Source organism: Brachyhypopomus gauderio, chromosome 8 (assembly GCF_052324685.1).
Source record: "Brachyhypopomus gauderio isolate BG-103 chromosome 8, BGAUD_0.2, whole genome shotgun sequence".
Lineage (NCBI taxonomy): Eukaryota > Metazoa > Chordata > Actinopteri > Gymnotiformes > Hypopomidae > Brachyhypopomus > Brachyhypopomus gauderio.
Genome location: NC_135218.1, coordinates 7,812,936 through 7,830,435, shown reverse-complemented (window position 1 = coordinate 7,830,435; position 17,500 = coordinate 7,812,936). Strand labels below are relative to the sequence as shown.

The 17,500-nt window shown below is 43.9% G+C and overlaps 1 protein-coding gene across 2 annotated transcripts in view; it reads left to right on the top strand.

Annotated features, from left to right (window-relative positions):
• LOC143521361 (copine-9-like) overlaps positions 1-17,500 on the top strand; it is a 94,867-nt gene that overhangs the window by 66,015 nt on the left and 11,352 nt on the right. For both annotated transcript variants that reach the window (XM_077014147.1, XM_077014146.1), the window contains 9 exons: positions 1,843-1,906; positions 5,502-5,605; positions 5,767-5,871; positions 6,867-6,908; positions 7,800-7,875; positions 8,026-8,079; positions 8,262-8,323; positions 10,033-10,079; positions 11,619-11,800. In XM_077014147.1, coding sequence (XP_076870262.1) covers positions 1,843-1,906; positions 5,502-5,605; positions 5,767-5,871; positions 6,867-6,908; positions 7,800-7,875; positions 8,026-8,079; positions 8,262-8,323; positions 10,033-10,079; positions 11,619-11,800 — 736 coding nt within the window. The remainder of the gene's footprint in view (positions 1-1,842; positions 1,907-5,501; positions 5,606-5,766; positions 5,872-6,866; positions 6,909-7,799; positions 7,876-8,025; positions 8,080-8,261; positions 8,324-10,032; positions 10,080-11,618; positions 11,801-17,500) is intronic.

Here is a 17,500-nt window from a genome sequence, read left to right as displayed (position 1 = left end):
TCTTAGATCCGTTGCTCTTTTACATCTCATCCACAAACTGTCTGTTTTGCGTCTCATCGATGCACTCCCCTTTTTTTTACTTGCCATTGTGGTGGAAGATTGAAGGACAGGAACAAAAATCAGTGAACACCCCAATCATTCACTCGCTAGAGAATATTAGCTAAATTCCTCTGAACTGACAAGAAACCATTTAGATTCTAGCTTCTATGACGAATTCTCTTTGAAAGATAACTGTAATCTTGAGCTTCGGGATGAATTAGTCTTAAATAAAGGGCTATGTCCAGAACATTACAATCAATCTCCTCTGGCACCAGAAATGTGAGTGTCAGTCGTCCTGCCTGTCACAGAGCACTTCCTCAGCCGGGCCTCAGACACGGTCACACAGCACTATTACAAAATGACATTTAGAACGGAGGGATTCCCCACTCTGTTTTCATCTTCTGCAAAGCTTCCAATTAATGAGATGACAGAGGCATTGATTGCTTCATTCATCTCTGGATGTATAATTTCGTCTCTCTGCAGAAGAATTAATGCGTGGGCGATGGGTTTTTTCTTAAGATACACACTGATAAGCCTTTTACCTTGTTGTATATTGACCTGGATGGTAATGCCACCCATTAAGATTCATTGTAACCAAAAGTGGTTCCTGTACATCACATTAGAAAACAGTGCCGTAGATGATGATGCTTTATGGTTGAGCTTGTTGGATTCTGTTTAAGCATGTATGTAGAAATTAAGTTTTCTTTCTTTCTTTATTTCTCTCTCTCTTTCTCTCTCTCTCTCTGTCTCTCTCTCTCTCTCTCTCTCTCTCTCTCTCTCTCTCTCTCTCTCTCTCTCTCTCTCTCTCTCTCTTTCCATGCTACATGATGAATATTGAATCCTGTCTCCTCAATTTTCTTCCAGCACTTTTTCCAGCACAGTTATTTCCTCTTGACCTGTTTGCCTGACACCCTACCCTTTCCTGCTACCGCTCGCACCGTGTTTTATCCACATGATGCCATCATTGCCAGGGCTAATATCGAGTGAGAGACGCTGGGTTGGGCACAGAAGGTTTCCTGTGGACTGACGGTTGAGTCTGATTGGCTGTGCAGTTCTGCCCCTTAGACCTCTGCGCTGAGCTGACCTCCTCTCTCTTCCGGCATTTGATTGGACAGCCCACATTCATATTTATTCACAGCGCGCACACAGTGGATGACTGCGGTCTAGGTCAGGAGGGTGTGTGAAATGTATGCGCATGATATATGACAGTGAGTAAGAATGAAAGCACAACAACAGTAGGGGGACTATGCAATAGCCTGGGTGTATGTGAAACCTTGTGTTATGCTTTGATGTACATCTTTAAGTGTAGCCCTGGCCATAAATAAACAAACCCCCCAAACATCCTGACACATGTTCCATCTGAACAAAGGTGGCCAAAGCAGAAACTACTTCCCCCATTGTGAACTGTACCAAAATCTCAGAGAAAGCCAAGCCGCATAAAATGGAAGCCACAAGCTACTCCCAGTGAACAAGCAAGCATATATAAACAAGATAGGATGTGGACAAATCAAAACTGAGCAAATAAAAACACACACACACACACACACACACACACACACACACACACACACACACACACACACACACACACACACACACACACACATTGCTGAACACAGAACACCTATCCTATGTGCCATATGTAATAACATCAGCTAATGAGACTTATGTACTAATACATCATCAGCTCTGCGTTGCCGCTGTGTTGGTGTTAGTTTAATGAGTTTTCACATGCTTTCTCCCTCTCCCTCTCCCTCTCTCTCTCTCCCTCTCTCCCGCTCTCTCTCTTTTTGTCATTTCCAGGGGAATTCCGGGGAAGAAATGTGGTGCCATCATCTTAACCGCAGAGGAGCTCAGCAACTGTAGGGTGAGTTCAGCAGTACATAACATCACATCAACACGTCTCAGAGCTTAATTAGCACGCCACAGACGAGGTCACCTGTGGCACTGCCCCCCCGTGCCAGTCATTCTAAATCAGACTGCAGCAGGGGAACACTGTTATCTTAAAAACAAGACATTCTGTTTTAGCGGGGGCAGTGGAATCCCATCACTATTACTCACTCTAACCAGCAGTGTGGGTCTATTGCAAAAAAATTATAATAAAAAAGTGAATTTATGTATTTCAGATTCATTTTTTGATGTGGAGCAGGGCGAAAAACACAATAGTATAAGAAACCTTTATACTGTTACAGAGGTCTGTAACATCTCTGTTGTCATGAGCGGTTTGTGTCAGGTGACCTCTAACCCTCAACCACATCTTATGTAGTCTTTATGTATGGATATAGTCACTGGATTTAAACTGCACTTTAATGAAAAACCAGCTGTGTTAATCTCTGTTTATGGCTTTAAACACTGGGATATTTTTGTTTCCTGTAATTTGATTAATTTTGGTATTTATGATATATATTTATTCTCTGTAATTATTCATAGAGGACACTTGAAATGAGCCAAGGCACTCAGAGCAGCCTATATTTACCTTGATACCATTCACTTAAAACCATGCTGACATTTCTACCTCCCCCTAATGAGCTGAGGAGAGCAGAAGGTTACCATAGTGAAACATGAGCATGAAAGCACTGATCTTCATGATAATTATTAATCATAAAATGATCTGGAATGAAAGGCATGTTTATTCTTTGTTTATTCTTCTGCCAACAATTTTTAATAAATAATTTTCATTATTCTCTTTAAAAGAGAATAATTTAATCTGAAGATATTTTAATCTGATGTTATGCAAAGGCATATCTAATATTTAAGATTTCATATATAAAATTTAATAATAAATCTTTAAAAAATATGCAAAAACATACAAACCAAAACATATACAAACCAATTCTGACAGAATAGAAAGGACTAACTTGTTAATTAAATAAATGTGAATCTAAAGGAACTAAAATGGTATGTAGTCCCCCTTTCAAAAACATGAATAATTTATTTCAGACTTTTTTCATCTTTTCTCTTGGAATAATTAGAAGTAGCAATTAACAGAAGTGGATGGTGAGATGATTGCATGTTCCTGCAGTCAGCCAGACCATAATGGTCTGACTAATGAGAGAGCAGGAATCCAACAGAGATGCCACTGTACGCACGTTACATAAGCCATCATAAGAGTAACTTGGGCTGAAAGTTGTAGTCATGAACTGTAAAACAGTGGTGATTAGAGGAATCCTATCGTTTGTAACCGAAAAACAATCATGTGCATGTTTATCTTAAAATAATTAATTAATAATTTTTTAAAGGGTTTCAGTTTCAAAGAGTTTTTTTTGTTCTTTGTTTTGTTAAATGTGCTTGTGTGGCACAACACACCCAAGCCTTCACACACTTCCCCTCCGCACAGAACTGCATCCAGTTTCAGAATCACGTTGCAGCGGAATGTGATGACACGTCACCAGCAGCCATTAGAGTCCAAAACCACAGAACCACCCCAGTCTCCTCTCCTCATGTTCATGCTTAACATAATGAAGACTCTGAGCACGACCAAACTCCTCATAGTGTTTTGTACGCCACTGAACTTTCATTTTACATATCAGTTTGATTTTATATTTTTCTTCATCCCTCCCTGAAGGGGCTACACCACCACAGCTAGCGACAACATACAAATGAACACTGCTGTAAAGTGGTCTCGGGTTTTGTTCTATATTAGATCTTACCATATAATGAAAGTAAGAGCACATTAATAGAACATTCCAGCACTGCATTAGAGTTTCCAAATTAAACTTTGCTGTCACTTTAATGACCTTCGGAAGTAACTGCATTCTACTTTAGAATAAGACATCTTTAATTCCCCCATAAAACAAAACAATCCTTAGGGGAAAAAATAATAATGAGGCATAGTATATTTTTTATCTTATTTAAGTGATAATGCACAGTACGCAACTCACTGCACATTCTCTGGAGAACTTATGAACTTCCCTTCAGTGTGGCATGAAGATGGAGGTCTCAAGCAGGGCTATCACCGGCGTTGGCTCCATAGCGGGGTGTGAGCTGTTGTCAGGAGTGCTTTGGGTAAAAACACTGATAGAACAGTAGAGGAGTGCTCTGCTGCTGGAAGTCAGATTCAAACTCCAGTCGGTGCCATGTGCCATCTGTCGCTGGGTTTTCCCCGAGAACAAAACTGGCTTCATTCGCTGTGTGAGCGAAGGACGGCCAGTCCCATACAACACATCACTGCATGACTCACTAGCCGGTCAGGTTTGGCATCCTCCAGTGCACAGCGCTCAGTAATGCTGCGTGCCTGGGATTTGAACGAGATGGAGCTACTTGTGTTCTAGGCCTTCCCCTCCCGATCCATCACAGTTTTTTGGTTAGAGGGAAGTCCGACAGGACTGCAGTGCGAAGTAGCTATGAATAAATTAGATGATTCACGTTACTGTTGCATATCGCTAACAGTATGCTAGTCTGGGCAGTTAAGATGCACTTTCCTTTATGCTTTCACGCAGCACCCCTCTCATGTCAAAAAGACAAACAAATGCTTCAAACTATTATTTTATGAGCTTCTAATCAGTCTCAGCTGCAGGCCACAGACACCCTGTAGGATGCTTCGAGCAAACAGCCCACAGCCACTGGTGCTATTTAACATTATCAGTATTACTTTGCAGTGTTTGCTATCAGGAGCACTGCCTCCTCACTGCTGCTTTCTGATGTCTGTGTCTGATATGTCTGATAAATCTGATATGCTTTGTTCACAGTATTAGGGTTCTATAGTATGATAGAAGATATGACCTTGTATCAATAATTACAATGTTCAATCATTATAATCTGTTTTTTTATCCCTCTTTGCCCTTATATGCAATATTTTAATGCAGAATTTCTGTGCAACATGTCATGTGATAACTGCCAGACGGATACATATCCCCCCATTTTTAATAACTTGAAAAAGCATAAAGCCCTCTTCATAGGTGGGAGGCTAATGCAGATGAGATTATGGATGATGGATATGAAAAATATGCGGTTCACATTAATATGGTAAATAGAGAGAAGTGTGGGGAAGTGACAGGGTGTATTTGTTTTTGCCAGTGCTTTGGCTGCCTGTGAATCCAATAGGATCAAACCCTCATTACAGCATATTTACCCAAAGCAGATGAGGTGTTGTATTTCACACATTTTTAGGATTGAGTGAGTGTGTGTGTGTGTGTGTGTGTGTGTGTGTGTGTGTGTGTGTGTGTGTGTGTGTGTGTGTGTGTGTGTGTGTGTGTGTGCGTGAGCGTCTGTATGTGTTACTTTTGGAATTATGTAGAACATGACGTTGGCTTTCAGGTTTTGAGGCCTGTGTCAGTCTGTCCTTGAAGAGCACCACCCATTCCTTGATTTTGGTTTTGCAGTTTGACAGCTTTCAGTTATCTTGCGTGATCTTGCGTGATCTTGTATGGTTTCAGAGCAGAAGAGGGAATCCTTTAGCTTGAAGGGGGGGTTGTGCTTTCTTCCCAGCTCACTTTGGCACTCATCACCTCTTATCCCTGTAGGATATTGCAACAATGCAGCTTTGTGCCAATAAACTGGACAAGAAGGACTTCTTCGGCAAGTCTGATCCCTTTCTGGTCTTCTACCGCAGCAATGAAGATGGAACGTGAGTAACGATAGAGATCAAACGTCTCTCCCTCCCTTCGCCTTACACCGGCCCGCAAAGACACTCGTTCCCGCTCAGCCTGTGCCTCTCATCCTGCAAAACAAACCATTCTGGGGTTTTAACAATTCGAAATTTCACGAGGAACATTTCATATGTGGCAGGTTCACTATCTGCCATAAGACGGAGGTGGTGAAAAACAACCTGAACCCGGTGTGGCAACCCTTCACCATCCCCGTGCGTGCGCTGTGTAATGGTGACTACGACAGGTGAGCGGAGCCCTACAGCCTGGTGAACCTGTTTCAGTGTACGTCTGCTCGTCTAGGGGATTTTCAGTTTTACACACACGTTAATCTTCTTTTCCCTTTTTTACTAATGTAGAGTTTAGAGAGCAGTTATTTAACTTTAAATATTTGGACCATTCCTAATCCGTCACAGTCTATGCACACTAGTTTCAAGCCAGGAGCAGTCTAGCCTGGGGAATTACCCATATATTTATCTGAGCTTGAGTATGACTGGATTACTCCTTCAGCCCCAGGCAAAGAAGAGGATTGTGGGATTTGTAGTGTTTTCAGTGGTGGGCAGAATAATGCCAGCAGTCGGCCGATTATTTCATCAGGCCAGCACTGGTGTTATTGCACTCAACACTGAGCTTTCTAATAAACACATACACATGCAAAAACACACATGCAAGCATGCATCTTGAAATGCAAACAAACATAATACATAGGCAATGTCATTCCTGTGAAATGTTCAGAAAACATGCAACCAACCAACCAAGCTTATAAAAACATTCACGTGCCTGAATCTTTGGCCCTTTTCAAATGCAAAGCAAAATTGTGCCTAATTTCCCCAGAACAACCTTGAGAATCGCTCTGCTGGTGTTCCTTCTGCAGATGAATAAGAATAAGGTTTAGATGCATCTAAATAATGATAAAAGACTAGGGTTGGGGGGGGGCAGGTTCTTTGTATGTGTGTGATTAGACTGTGGGGGATTTCCCTGCTATGATAATTATCTGCTTGGCCCATTACAGATGGTACCGAATTTGATCAGTAAGCTTAAAACGTCCTCAAGACATGCCTATATTTATCTGCTTTTATTCATTCTTCTTTTAAGATCATAGACATATTTGTGCTTCATTTTTCACTGGTTTTACAACAGGTTGTTAATATCACTCCCTGTTTTTTGTGTTCTTCTCATCCTTCTCTCTCTCATGTCTGTCCGTCTCGTTCACTTTCCTTCTCATCTCTTTACTTCCCACAGGACCGTTAAGGTAGACGTGTTTGACTGGGACAGAGATGGAAGGTGAGTCTCTTTTCTTCTGCTCTTCACTAGATATCATCTCCTCCAGCCTTTCCTTCCCTAGCCAGGACTGTGTGAAAGCCCGAGAGATATCACAGTAAGTGGGCCAGTGTGTGACAGAGAGGCTCCTCACTTCACATGGCGTTCAGGAGGAGGAGGAGGGAATGAGGAGGTTCAGGGCCATAATGATCAGGGCCAGTGGAGTCAAAGCAGACAGTCTGTGATGTGAAGGATGAACCTTTGAGTGGGGAAAAGACACGGGGCCCATTCTTCTCCTGAAGCTGAACCGCTCATCCACTGATCACACACACACACACACACACACACACACACACACACACACACACACACACACACACACACACACACACACACACACACACACAACCTTCACTTCGTACAGCACCTCTTGCAAATATCAAAAGATTAGGTGAAGGGGCTTTTTTTTCATTAACTGCATTACTCTGCTATTACAGTGAATGGGAGGGGATGTCCTTTTAATGAGTCCAGAGAAATGTCACTCAAAGAAAAGGTTGAGAGGACAGAGATGTTTTGGAGATAGTGATTGTCTCTTAACTGCATCCCTACCCTCTCTTTCTCTCTCCTCCTCCTCTCTTTCACTCTTTCTCTCTCCTCTCTTTTATGCTCTCTCTTCTTCTTTTCATCTTTCCTCTTCTCCCTCTCCTCCTATCTCTCCTCTCTTCCTCTCTCCCCCTCTCTCCTCCTCTCTTTTACGCTCTCCTCCTCTCTTTCTCTCTCTTCTTCTCTTTCAGTTGTCTTTTACCACTTCTGCTCTACATGTACCCCGAGCCTCACTACAAGCATGTCAGTGTGTGATGTGTGTGATGTCTGACTTGACAAGTTTGACTTGGCCTATAATGTTCTCTCCTGTAGTCATGACTTTATTGGAGAGTTCACCACGAGTTACAGAGAGCTGTCCAGAGGTCAGAGCCAGTTTAATGTGTATGAGGTAAGGGAGGCAACACTAGATACTGGCTGTGTGTGCTGATCACATCCCACTCATGCTTAGCATTCAGTGCCACAAACTGTTTGATTCTCTGTGTGGGGATTTGTATTTAATATGGAACTCTACATTAGCATCTCCTATCTCCTTCTTCAGGTTTTGAATCCCAAAAAGAAAGGAAAGAAAAAGAAATATGTGAATTCTGGCACAGTAAGTGGCTGTGACAACACATTGTATTATGTGTGTGTGTGTGTGTGTGTGTGTGTGTGTGTGTGTGTGTGTGTGTGTGTGTGTGTGTGTGTGTGTGTGCATGTGTGTATTTGTATGTAGAGAAGTGTTTTACATGTGCATGTCTGTGCCTCATTAAGAGTGCTTCCTTTCTCTCTCTGAAGGTGACGCTTCTGTCGTTTAAGGTTGAATCTGAATACACATTTGTAGACTTCATCAGAGGAGGGTAAGCGATGGACTACAGCTCTCTGAGTCTGGCTCACTGATTAAAACGCCCTTGGGTTTGAATGCACATAGCTACTTCTATAGCCCACATATTCTATTAGCTGACAATTGGTTAACTTTTTTTTTCAACTACACTGTGCCTAAATTTGTTGTTGCACCAAAGCTGTGTCTGGAGTTGAATCAGAATAGTGAAAAAAGTCAAATTTAAACTGCCAAACATCTTTATTTGGGCATCTGATAAAAGACAAAAACCTCATATATTTTATGAAATTCTAGTCTTTCATACATGGCAGAACTCACAATAATTTTATATCAGTTTTATAAAGTCACACAATGAAGTGCAAATCACATAATGAACGGGAAACTTGCTAACAGAGCACTTTTCTTTTACGATAACCTATCAGTGAGCAGAAACAGCTGGCTAGTGTGTTGGCAACAACTGTGTCTCCCAGGGTTTCAAGTGTCATCAGGACTTAGTGTTAGATCAGTATTGTTTAATTTTGATTAAACATGTCTGCCACAGCAAAAGGTTCCAGTATAAACTGATCCATTGATTAAATACAAAGCTCTCAACATTCTTTTATCTACCTAATGTGCTACACTTTTTAAGGATAAATAATATAGACAAGATCAATGGTATTAACTCATGTATTTAAGGCATACATGAAAAAATATGCAAATATCAATATTGATATAAAAAACTATTAATGGTAGATATTATCAGATAAAGCAATGTCAAACACATGAGCATGTTTTATACACAGCATTCACATCAGTGAGAAAATAATTAGAAACAATCCTATTAAGTAAAATTAGTAAATTCCCTTTAAATATTAGGGAAGCATAAGCATGAAGTTCACTCAGTTACTAATGTATGTCAAATTTCCTGCACATATTCTAAGCAGAATTCATACTGTGAACTGTGACAAAGGCACTAGACTGAGTGCAGAAAGCATCACTTCAGCCAAAGAGCTTCCCAGACTCCAGCAGTTAGTGAAATAATCAATAACTCTTCCATCTAAGATGCTTTTGAGTAGGCCTACTGAGTTTTGAGTTTTGAGCACAGAGCTTCCTGGTTTTTGAAGCAACGTGTTCTTCAGCTTTTAACTGAGCTGGAGTGCCTGGTGTTTTGTGTCTAACGTAGGCTGTGTAGCTTTTCTGTAGGCTGTAGTTCAGAAGCTGTGTTCTCTCCAGCCACAGTGTGACTGCTCTCTCCAGCTACAGTGTAACTGTGCAACTGTGCTCTCTCCAGCTACAGTGTAACTGTGCTCTCTCCAGCTACAGTGTGACTGTGCTCTCTCCAGCTACAGTGTGACTGCTCTCTCCAGCCAAAGTGTGACTGTGCTCTCTCCAGCCACAGTGTGACTGTGCTCTCTCCAGCTAAAGTGTGACTGTGCTCTCTCCAGCCACAGTGTGACTGTGCTCTCTCCAGCCACAGTGTGACTGTGGGCTTCTGTCTCATGCTGATGTGTGCAGCTTTGTCAAATGTGATCTTAGAAATAAGGATTAGTTTAGATCGAGATCACATGAACAATCACAATCAACAATGCCTGTCATATTAAAGCATGAGCAATGTTGAAAATAAACAATTTGGACTAATATATCATAGGAAGTGACATCTGCAAATTTCTCGAAACAGCCTTGCATATGATTTTAAGGTTATGGTGCATTTAAGGCTTTTAATGATATGTGCTATCTTTTGCCAACCAGAACACAACTCAACTTCACAGTGGCCATTGATTTCACTGCATCCAATGGTAAGTGTGTGCAGTAAACAACAGTAAACAAGCACTAACCAAACATTTAGCAGTAGAGCAAAAAAACATCTATTCATTCACATATTCAAGGACTGATGAAAACCTTCCCTCTCCATGTTATCTTCTCTTGGTTGTGTGAACACTGAATAAATATGCTCATATCCCTAATTTGTAATGCCTTCAGGCATTCTACTGTGGGATGGTGAAAATAGTAATTCTAGTAATTCTAGATGCAAAATACAGTTATTACAATCACGGACATGTTGAAATGGTCTCGAGACACATAGAAAAGTAACTCACTAGATGTGAATTAGGTAAAGAATGATTAATTAATTATGCTTTAAAAATACATTTGGAGAATCATGATTGCTTCATATTTTTTCCTGCATGTTCTTTGCCCGTGACATGTCTGTTTGAACTGTAATTATCTGGATTTCTATAGGAATCATTCCTAAAATGTCATATAATTTTCATCATACCAATCAGTATAGTCAGGCTTATTTAAAAAGCTTAAAGTTTCATATAGTTTAAACAGCTGAAATCTAGAATGCAGACAAGTATGTGAACCTTTCAGAAAAGTCAGTTCAGATGTGGATCTGTTCTTGCATAACAAAAGTACAATTTTAGATATGCTCTTCATAACTTAATTCAGTTGCAGTACGTGTACACCATGTCTCAGTTTACCTGAGAGGAAGAGTTATTAAATTTAATAAAGACATGGTGTTACAGAAAGATCTCCACAGAGCCAGGAACAACGTGGACAGGGTTGAACGGTTTGGACAAATTTCCACAGCGTTATATTAGAATATGCTGCTAATAAGACACTACAAACCTCCATCAAACGTTAGCATCCCGGTTGTGAAACATGATGGGAGTGTGATGGTGAAGGACTGCTCTACTGCCTTAGGGGCTGGATGCACTGCAGTCACCGACAGACCATTCAGTTCCACGCAGGAGGAAATTATACAGCAGTGGTCTCTGGACATCTGTCTGTATGAGAATAATCAAGATAAACTCCAGACCTAAGTCCACTTAAAATGCTGTGGTCTGACCATTTTGTGTAGAAGAATATCTTACTATGTAGGTGTGCTCAGTAGTTACAGAAAGAAATATTTGAAAATTTTAGCAAGAATGATGACAGCATTATTTACTAAATATATATGGTCACGTTTTTTGTTGATCTATTGACTGTGGCCATTTTGTTAGTAAAAGTACTATGTTATAAAATGCTGTATAATGTTTGTTCAATAAGACAATTCAATAAGACAATTTAAAACAAATTACGTTTTAAGACTTAGAAGGCTAATTTTTAACTAATAGCTTTCATAACACGCACAGCATGAATAGTGTGAAATGGACTCCCAGAAGGGATAAATATAGGTTGACCTTCTGTGACACCTGTTTGCAGTATGCTCATAACCTGTGACTGCAGTGCAGACTACCGAATAAATATTTGGCTTGGGACCCAGCTGTAATCCCAAAGCATCTCATTAGGCGGCACAAGAATAAGGTGTGTTCCTGACCCCTCTGTGACTGCAGGCAACCCGGCCCAGCCCACATCACTGCACTACATGAGCCCGTATCAGATGAACATCTACGCCATGGCGCTGAAGGCAGTGGGAGAAGTCATACAAGACTACGACAGTGACAAACTCTTCCCAGCGTACGGTTTTGGCGCCAAACTACCCCCAGATGGGAAAATCTCCCATGCCTTTCCTTTGGTGAGATCATTACCATGAAGCTACCGTTACAGAGCATTGTTAGCTGTCACAATACTGCTACTTTTCTCTTTTTAATAGAGATTTCTTATTTCTTACATTTTACAACTCTGACACATCATATATGACTTAAAGTTGTGTTTGGATAATGTTTCAGAACTTTGTATTGACGTCGGAAATATCAGGCTAGAATGGATTAAGAAATTGGCAGTGATTAAAAGTTAGGTTGAACATACTGTGACGCTCGAGATATGAAGCACGACGAACGTCAACTGTGCAACACTGAACGTTTAATGAAAACAAACAAACACGTGAAGCTCCGTGCGGAGTGCAAACAGACAACACACCTCTCACACAGGCACGAAACTTTAGACAAAGACGAGCACAAGACACTGCGCGAACGCACATTAAATAGGTGAATAACACAAACCCTCGTGATCTCGAGACAAGGCACAGGTGCGACTACGAACACGCTCACGAACAACCCACACCCACGGAAGTACATACATGGGCATAACGACACGCAGACGACATAGTGGCACGCCCACAGGGAAGGGTCCGGAGCTGTGACCGTGACAGAACCCTCCACCAGGGGCTCGCTACTCCCGGAGCTTCCCGCGTAGCTGGAAAAGCCCCGAACCAATACCAACGGGCAGGTCCGGAGCCGCCGGGTTCACGAGCCTCCGAGAGCCGTCTCCCCCGATGGTGGGAACCGCCGCGAACAGCTCTAGAACACCCTCCCTGGGAAGACAGGGGAGAATACGTTAAACAATGGCACAGTCACAAACATGCACACAGGGACGCTGAACACAAAGGGCACAAATGGGAACAGTGGATTAGGGAGAAACACTGGGACTGACAAAAACACCGGTACATAAACATTCATCATCGGAGCCAAGCTCCCCGCCTTAGGCAAAGCCTGCAGCGGAGAGAAAGCTCCGGGGACTGGAGGCGCTGCAGAAGGCGGGTCTCCCCCCGCCTGTGCTGCGTGCTCACCGCCAGGTGACGCACGACCGGCGGACGCGCCAGGAGCAGCGCGACTTGGAGACCGCTTGGGGGCAGCGCGACTGGTGGCCGCGCGAGGCGCAGCGCGACTGGTGGCCGCGCGAGGCGCAGCGCGACTGGTGGCCGCGCGAGGCGCAGCGCGACTGGCGGCCGCGCGAGGCGCAGCGCGACTGGCGACCGCGCGAGGCGCAGCGCGACCTGTTTCCCGCCTGGAGGCGGTGCGACCAGCGTGTCTCGCGGCAACTGTCCTCCCTGGTCCGCGGCTACCTCCTCCGGGAGTTCCGTAGGGGCTTGCCGCCCTATAAGCCTGCTGGCGCTCCTCCACCCTCTCTGGGAACCTCCCGTAGGAAGCCCTTCCTCTGCCAGGCCAGCCTCCCCTGGTTCCGGTATCGGGGGTGGTGTCCATCGCCGGCTCCTCCTCCTCGGCCACGCTCCAGTCCATGGACCGTGTGGGGGTCTCACAGCGAGCGTGCTCCATGGGCTCCTCACCGCAGGAGTCTCCACTGTCTGACGTGGGCGGACTGTCCGGTCCGCTCCTACCCCCTTTGCATACGGTCGAGAGGGAACTCACCGACCGAAGACTCTCCCCCTCGCTCTCCTCGCTCTGCCCGTCGGTTCCCGACAGGGCTGGGTGCAGCGACGAAGGGGGACTGAAGTCTTCCCTCTCCTCGCCGTAGTCAGACGGTGGAGGACTGACGTCTCCCTCCCCGTAGTAGACCGTGCTCTTTGAGCACACTGACGGGGAATACTCCTCCACCTCGTAGTCCGTCCCCTCCGCCCCGCCTTCAAACGGTGGGAGACTGCCCCCCTTCCCCCCGTAATACACAGTGCTCCTTGAGCAAACTGAGGGGGGATACTCCTCCTCCTCCGAGCCGTCCTCCTCGGACTCGTCCTCGGGAGGATTGGCACGTACCATCCCCGCATAGACGACCAGCGGGTCCTCCGTGCCTTCTCTGGTTTCGGCCAGGGGGTTGGTCTCGCGCGTCATCGCGCGGAGTCCCTCTCTCCACGCCGCCTGGAAAAACACCTCCTCTCTCCTCTCCTCGGCGCTCTCAGGAACTCGCTCGGGAGAGGGCGCGCGCCGGGGCATGTTTCTCTCCACCTCCGAAACACAACCGCCCACAGCCCTGGGTGGTGGCTCTAGGGACGCGGTGGGGTGTTGGTCCTCCCATATACGCACCGCGGACTGACGGAGGTGTTCGGCCATCTCCGCGTCTTCCGCACTCCGAGCGGCGCAGAGTATGTAAGCGCAGATGGGGCTCTGCATCATCTCCTGCTCGGAGATGGGGGCTTCGGGACGTCGGACTGGAGAAGAGCCATGGTGACGTCGGCTCTTTCTCCTACCTTTAGGCGCCCTGGTGGCATATCCAGGCATACCTTCTTTTATTAGGCTCGTCTTTCTGTGACGCTCGAGATATGAAGCACGACGAACGTCAACTGTGCAACACTGAACGTTTAATGAAAACAAACAAACACGTGAAGCTCCGTGCGGAGTGCAAACAGACAACACACCTCTCACACAGGCATGAAACTTTAGACAAAGACGAGCACAAGACACTGCGCGAACGCACATTAAATAGGTGAATAACACAAACCCTCGTGATCTCGAGACAAGGCACAGGTGCGACTACGAACACGCTCACGAACAACCCACACCCACGGAAGTACATACATGGGCATAACGACACGCAGACGACATAGTGGCACGCCCACAGGGAAGGGTCCGGAGCTGTGACCGTGACACATACACTAACAACGTCAGCTCTATGAAGATGGAGTACACACTTGCCCAGCATTATCTCTCTGAAAGTGTGGAAAACAGACACACACAAAAAAAATGCTTATGAAATATGAAGCCCACAATGGTACCTCAAGGGTCTGTGTAAGCCCAGAGGCAAAAAAAGCAGGTGTGAGTGTCTGAGGAGGAGAGGAGGCAGTACGCAACAAAGACCGAGGTAGGAGAGACGGGATGGTAGGGAAACATATTGAGCCAGACCCACTCCCAAGGCTGCAAGCAGGCGTCTTTCTAAAAATGACGAGGGAGGATAAAAGAGGGTTTGATAAACAGTCCTGGGCTTTCTGATGTTTCTTTTGTGAGTTGTGGCAATGACATGAGAGAATGAGACAACAAATATGCCGTTGAAATAAAGAAGACAAAAAGGCCTCTGTACAGTGGAACAGAGAGAGGAAAAGAGGGATGTACGTAGGACAAACAAAGTAAAACACGGAGAAGACGGAAAGAGGTATATTGACATGGGGAGTTGGACAGAATGACGGGTCTAGAGCCATGGATGTCAGGTTTATTGTAGGACGTGTAGAACATGTCCCAAATGCTTCACCACTGACAACTTTGCATTCCAAGCATGTTTGGTTTTAGCTAGAACCTGACAAAGTTAGGATTTTAGTAACTGATAAATGTTCCTTATTGTGCACAACGTACAAAGACTAAAAGATAAAATAAAAGTCCTCAGGCTAATTAAAGAAAGCCTTTAAATATAGCTAATCAGGAACTATTTGTACTTTCCCTCGTTGGAAAACAATAGTGTCTCTAATGGCCTTGCTTTAATTAGAACTCACCTTGGCGTGACAGTACCGACACAGCGTCATGCTAAAGCAACTTCAATTACAACAGTGACATATTGCCTAACGACTCGTCTCTGCCTCGCTGCTTTTCTTCTCGTGTTTGAGTTCTCCACACACTCTTGCATCGCTGTTTGCTCTTCCCTTGGTTAATGTCATATTGTCGCGGTACTAACACGTTGGATAACTGATACTGACCCGTGCGCTGACCTTGAAGATTCACCGCAGTGTCTTGTTTTCACCAAGGCTCGGCTGACTGCTCCCTTCTCCACAAGCGACAGTGCGCTAAGTTCATTTCAGCTCGGGAGAAGTCAGGAATTGCTTCTGAATGAGATTACGACCGAATTCTTTTTGACTGAAAAGCAAATTTAATTCGACCAAGGAGACCTGAATGCGTTCATGCAGTTTCTTAAAAAGGTCAATGTTTCTCTCGGTACAGCACAGAAATCCCCCCAAATCAGAGCAGAATGGACGGCCGGTCACGGTCCCGTAAAGGCGGGACACACTCATCCCCATTCCCTCCCTCGCACGACCTCCGCCTGTCAGGGTCACAGGGTCACAGGGTCACGCACTCCAATCTGCTTTAGCAGATATGACAATCTAATACACAACCACGCATGTGAACCTGAAACCTCCTCCACACTAAAAAGATGCAATGTAGAGTAATACAGAACACGACAGCATGTAGTGATTTTGCTGGATGTGACTCTATCTGAGAAGGGTGACTAGTTATTCTTGATTGGATAACTAGTTATCGTAGAAATTAGACATTTATCACCAGAAGAAAATTTTGTGGTCGGTGATTGTGAGGATATCAACACAGACCATAAATGGAATGCCATCTACATTTTTATCACAGGAAATCAAGGAGATCAAATATAGACACATCACTTTGAACTGTATGAGAAGGCCTGGTCAAAACTGACAACTCAAAGTGGGTTGCAGTGCTTTATTTATGAAGCGCTTTTATAGAAATGGCCTTGATCACGGGCTCCATGTCGGCTGATGTGTAGAAACATGTAGTACTGCAGGTCTCCGCACTGGTTCCAGCCTTTGGCAGCCTGTAGTACAGAACATGATTTGGCTTTTGTTCTTATTTATACCTCGTGCCCTGTGCATGTGCTGAGTCTAAGAAATTAATGGGTTAATGTTAACCAACTACTGTTACTGTTGCTAAATACCCACATTACAAAAAGATATGGCAGCCTATATCTGTCTTGTGCGCTGACATGAATTTGCGTACATTTATTAAGCCCAATACTTAACTGGGCGTTAGGCTATTGTTTTCCCGATGCTACTACTTTGTCCGGGTGCAGACATACTCTAAAATTAGGTGCAAATGCATGTTTTTAAATGCAAAGGTTGTGCTACCTGGTCCAACATTTCCATGTTGCTTAAATGAGTATGTGAGGAACATGTGAATTTCCGAGTTAATAATGATGATGATGCTAATGATGCTAATGCTTTATTCATCGTGAATCAAGAGCAAAGAGAAGAGTTGAGTCTACCTGTGAAACGTACGTACCATGTTGTTTTCTAAAAGTCTTGGTATAACGCACTCATTTGGAGGTTGTTGCAAATTGTAATGATATGCTGAAAAGGGCAAATTAAATAGTGTTTTCCAATGTTTGTTTCCCCGACAACAAAGGCTGACTGCCTCAAGATTTCAACTATTTACTGAACTTCAGACAAATACAGATAATGCTGTCACACTGTATTTACGCTGGAAGTCAGATACTGAAGAAGGAATTAAATTGGGCTCATCATTGTCCTGTTGTTCTGTTTCAAGAATATCCAAATACAAACATTCACAGAATTCATTCTGGACACTGACAACATTTTTTTTTTTCACAAGAGTAGATAACATTGAAAACTTCAGTTTACATTACTGACAAGTTGTTAGACAAGCAATGCCTGCCATTTTCCACTCTTCCAATGTCTCAAGATGACACATTTTAGTCCTTAAAAGGCAGAAAAATCTCAAGTGCCAACCTTGCCCTCCGCCATGTTTTTATGGACATAAAGCAAACGGACATGGTATGATACGTGTGCGTGTATTCATCTGGGACTGTTGGTAACTAGTGTTGTAACTAGCATATGGTAACTAGATGCTGGACA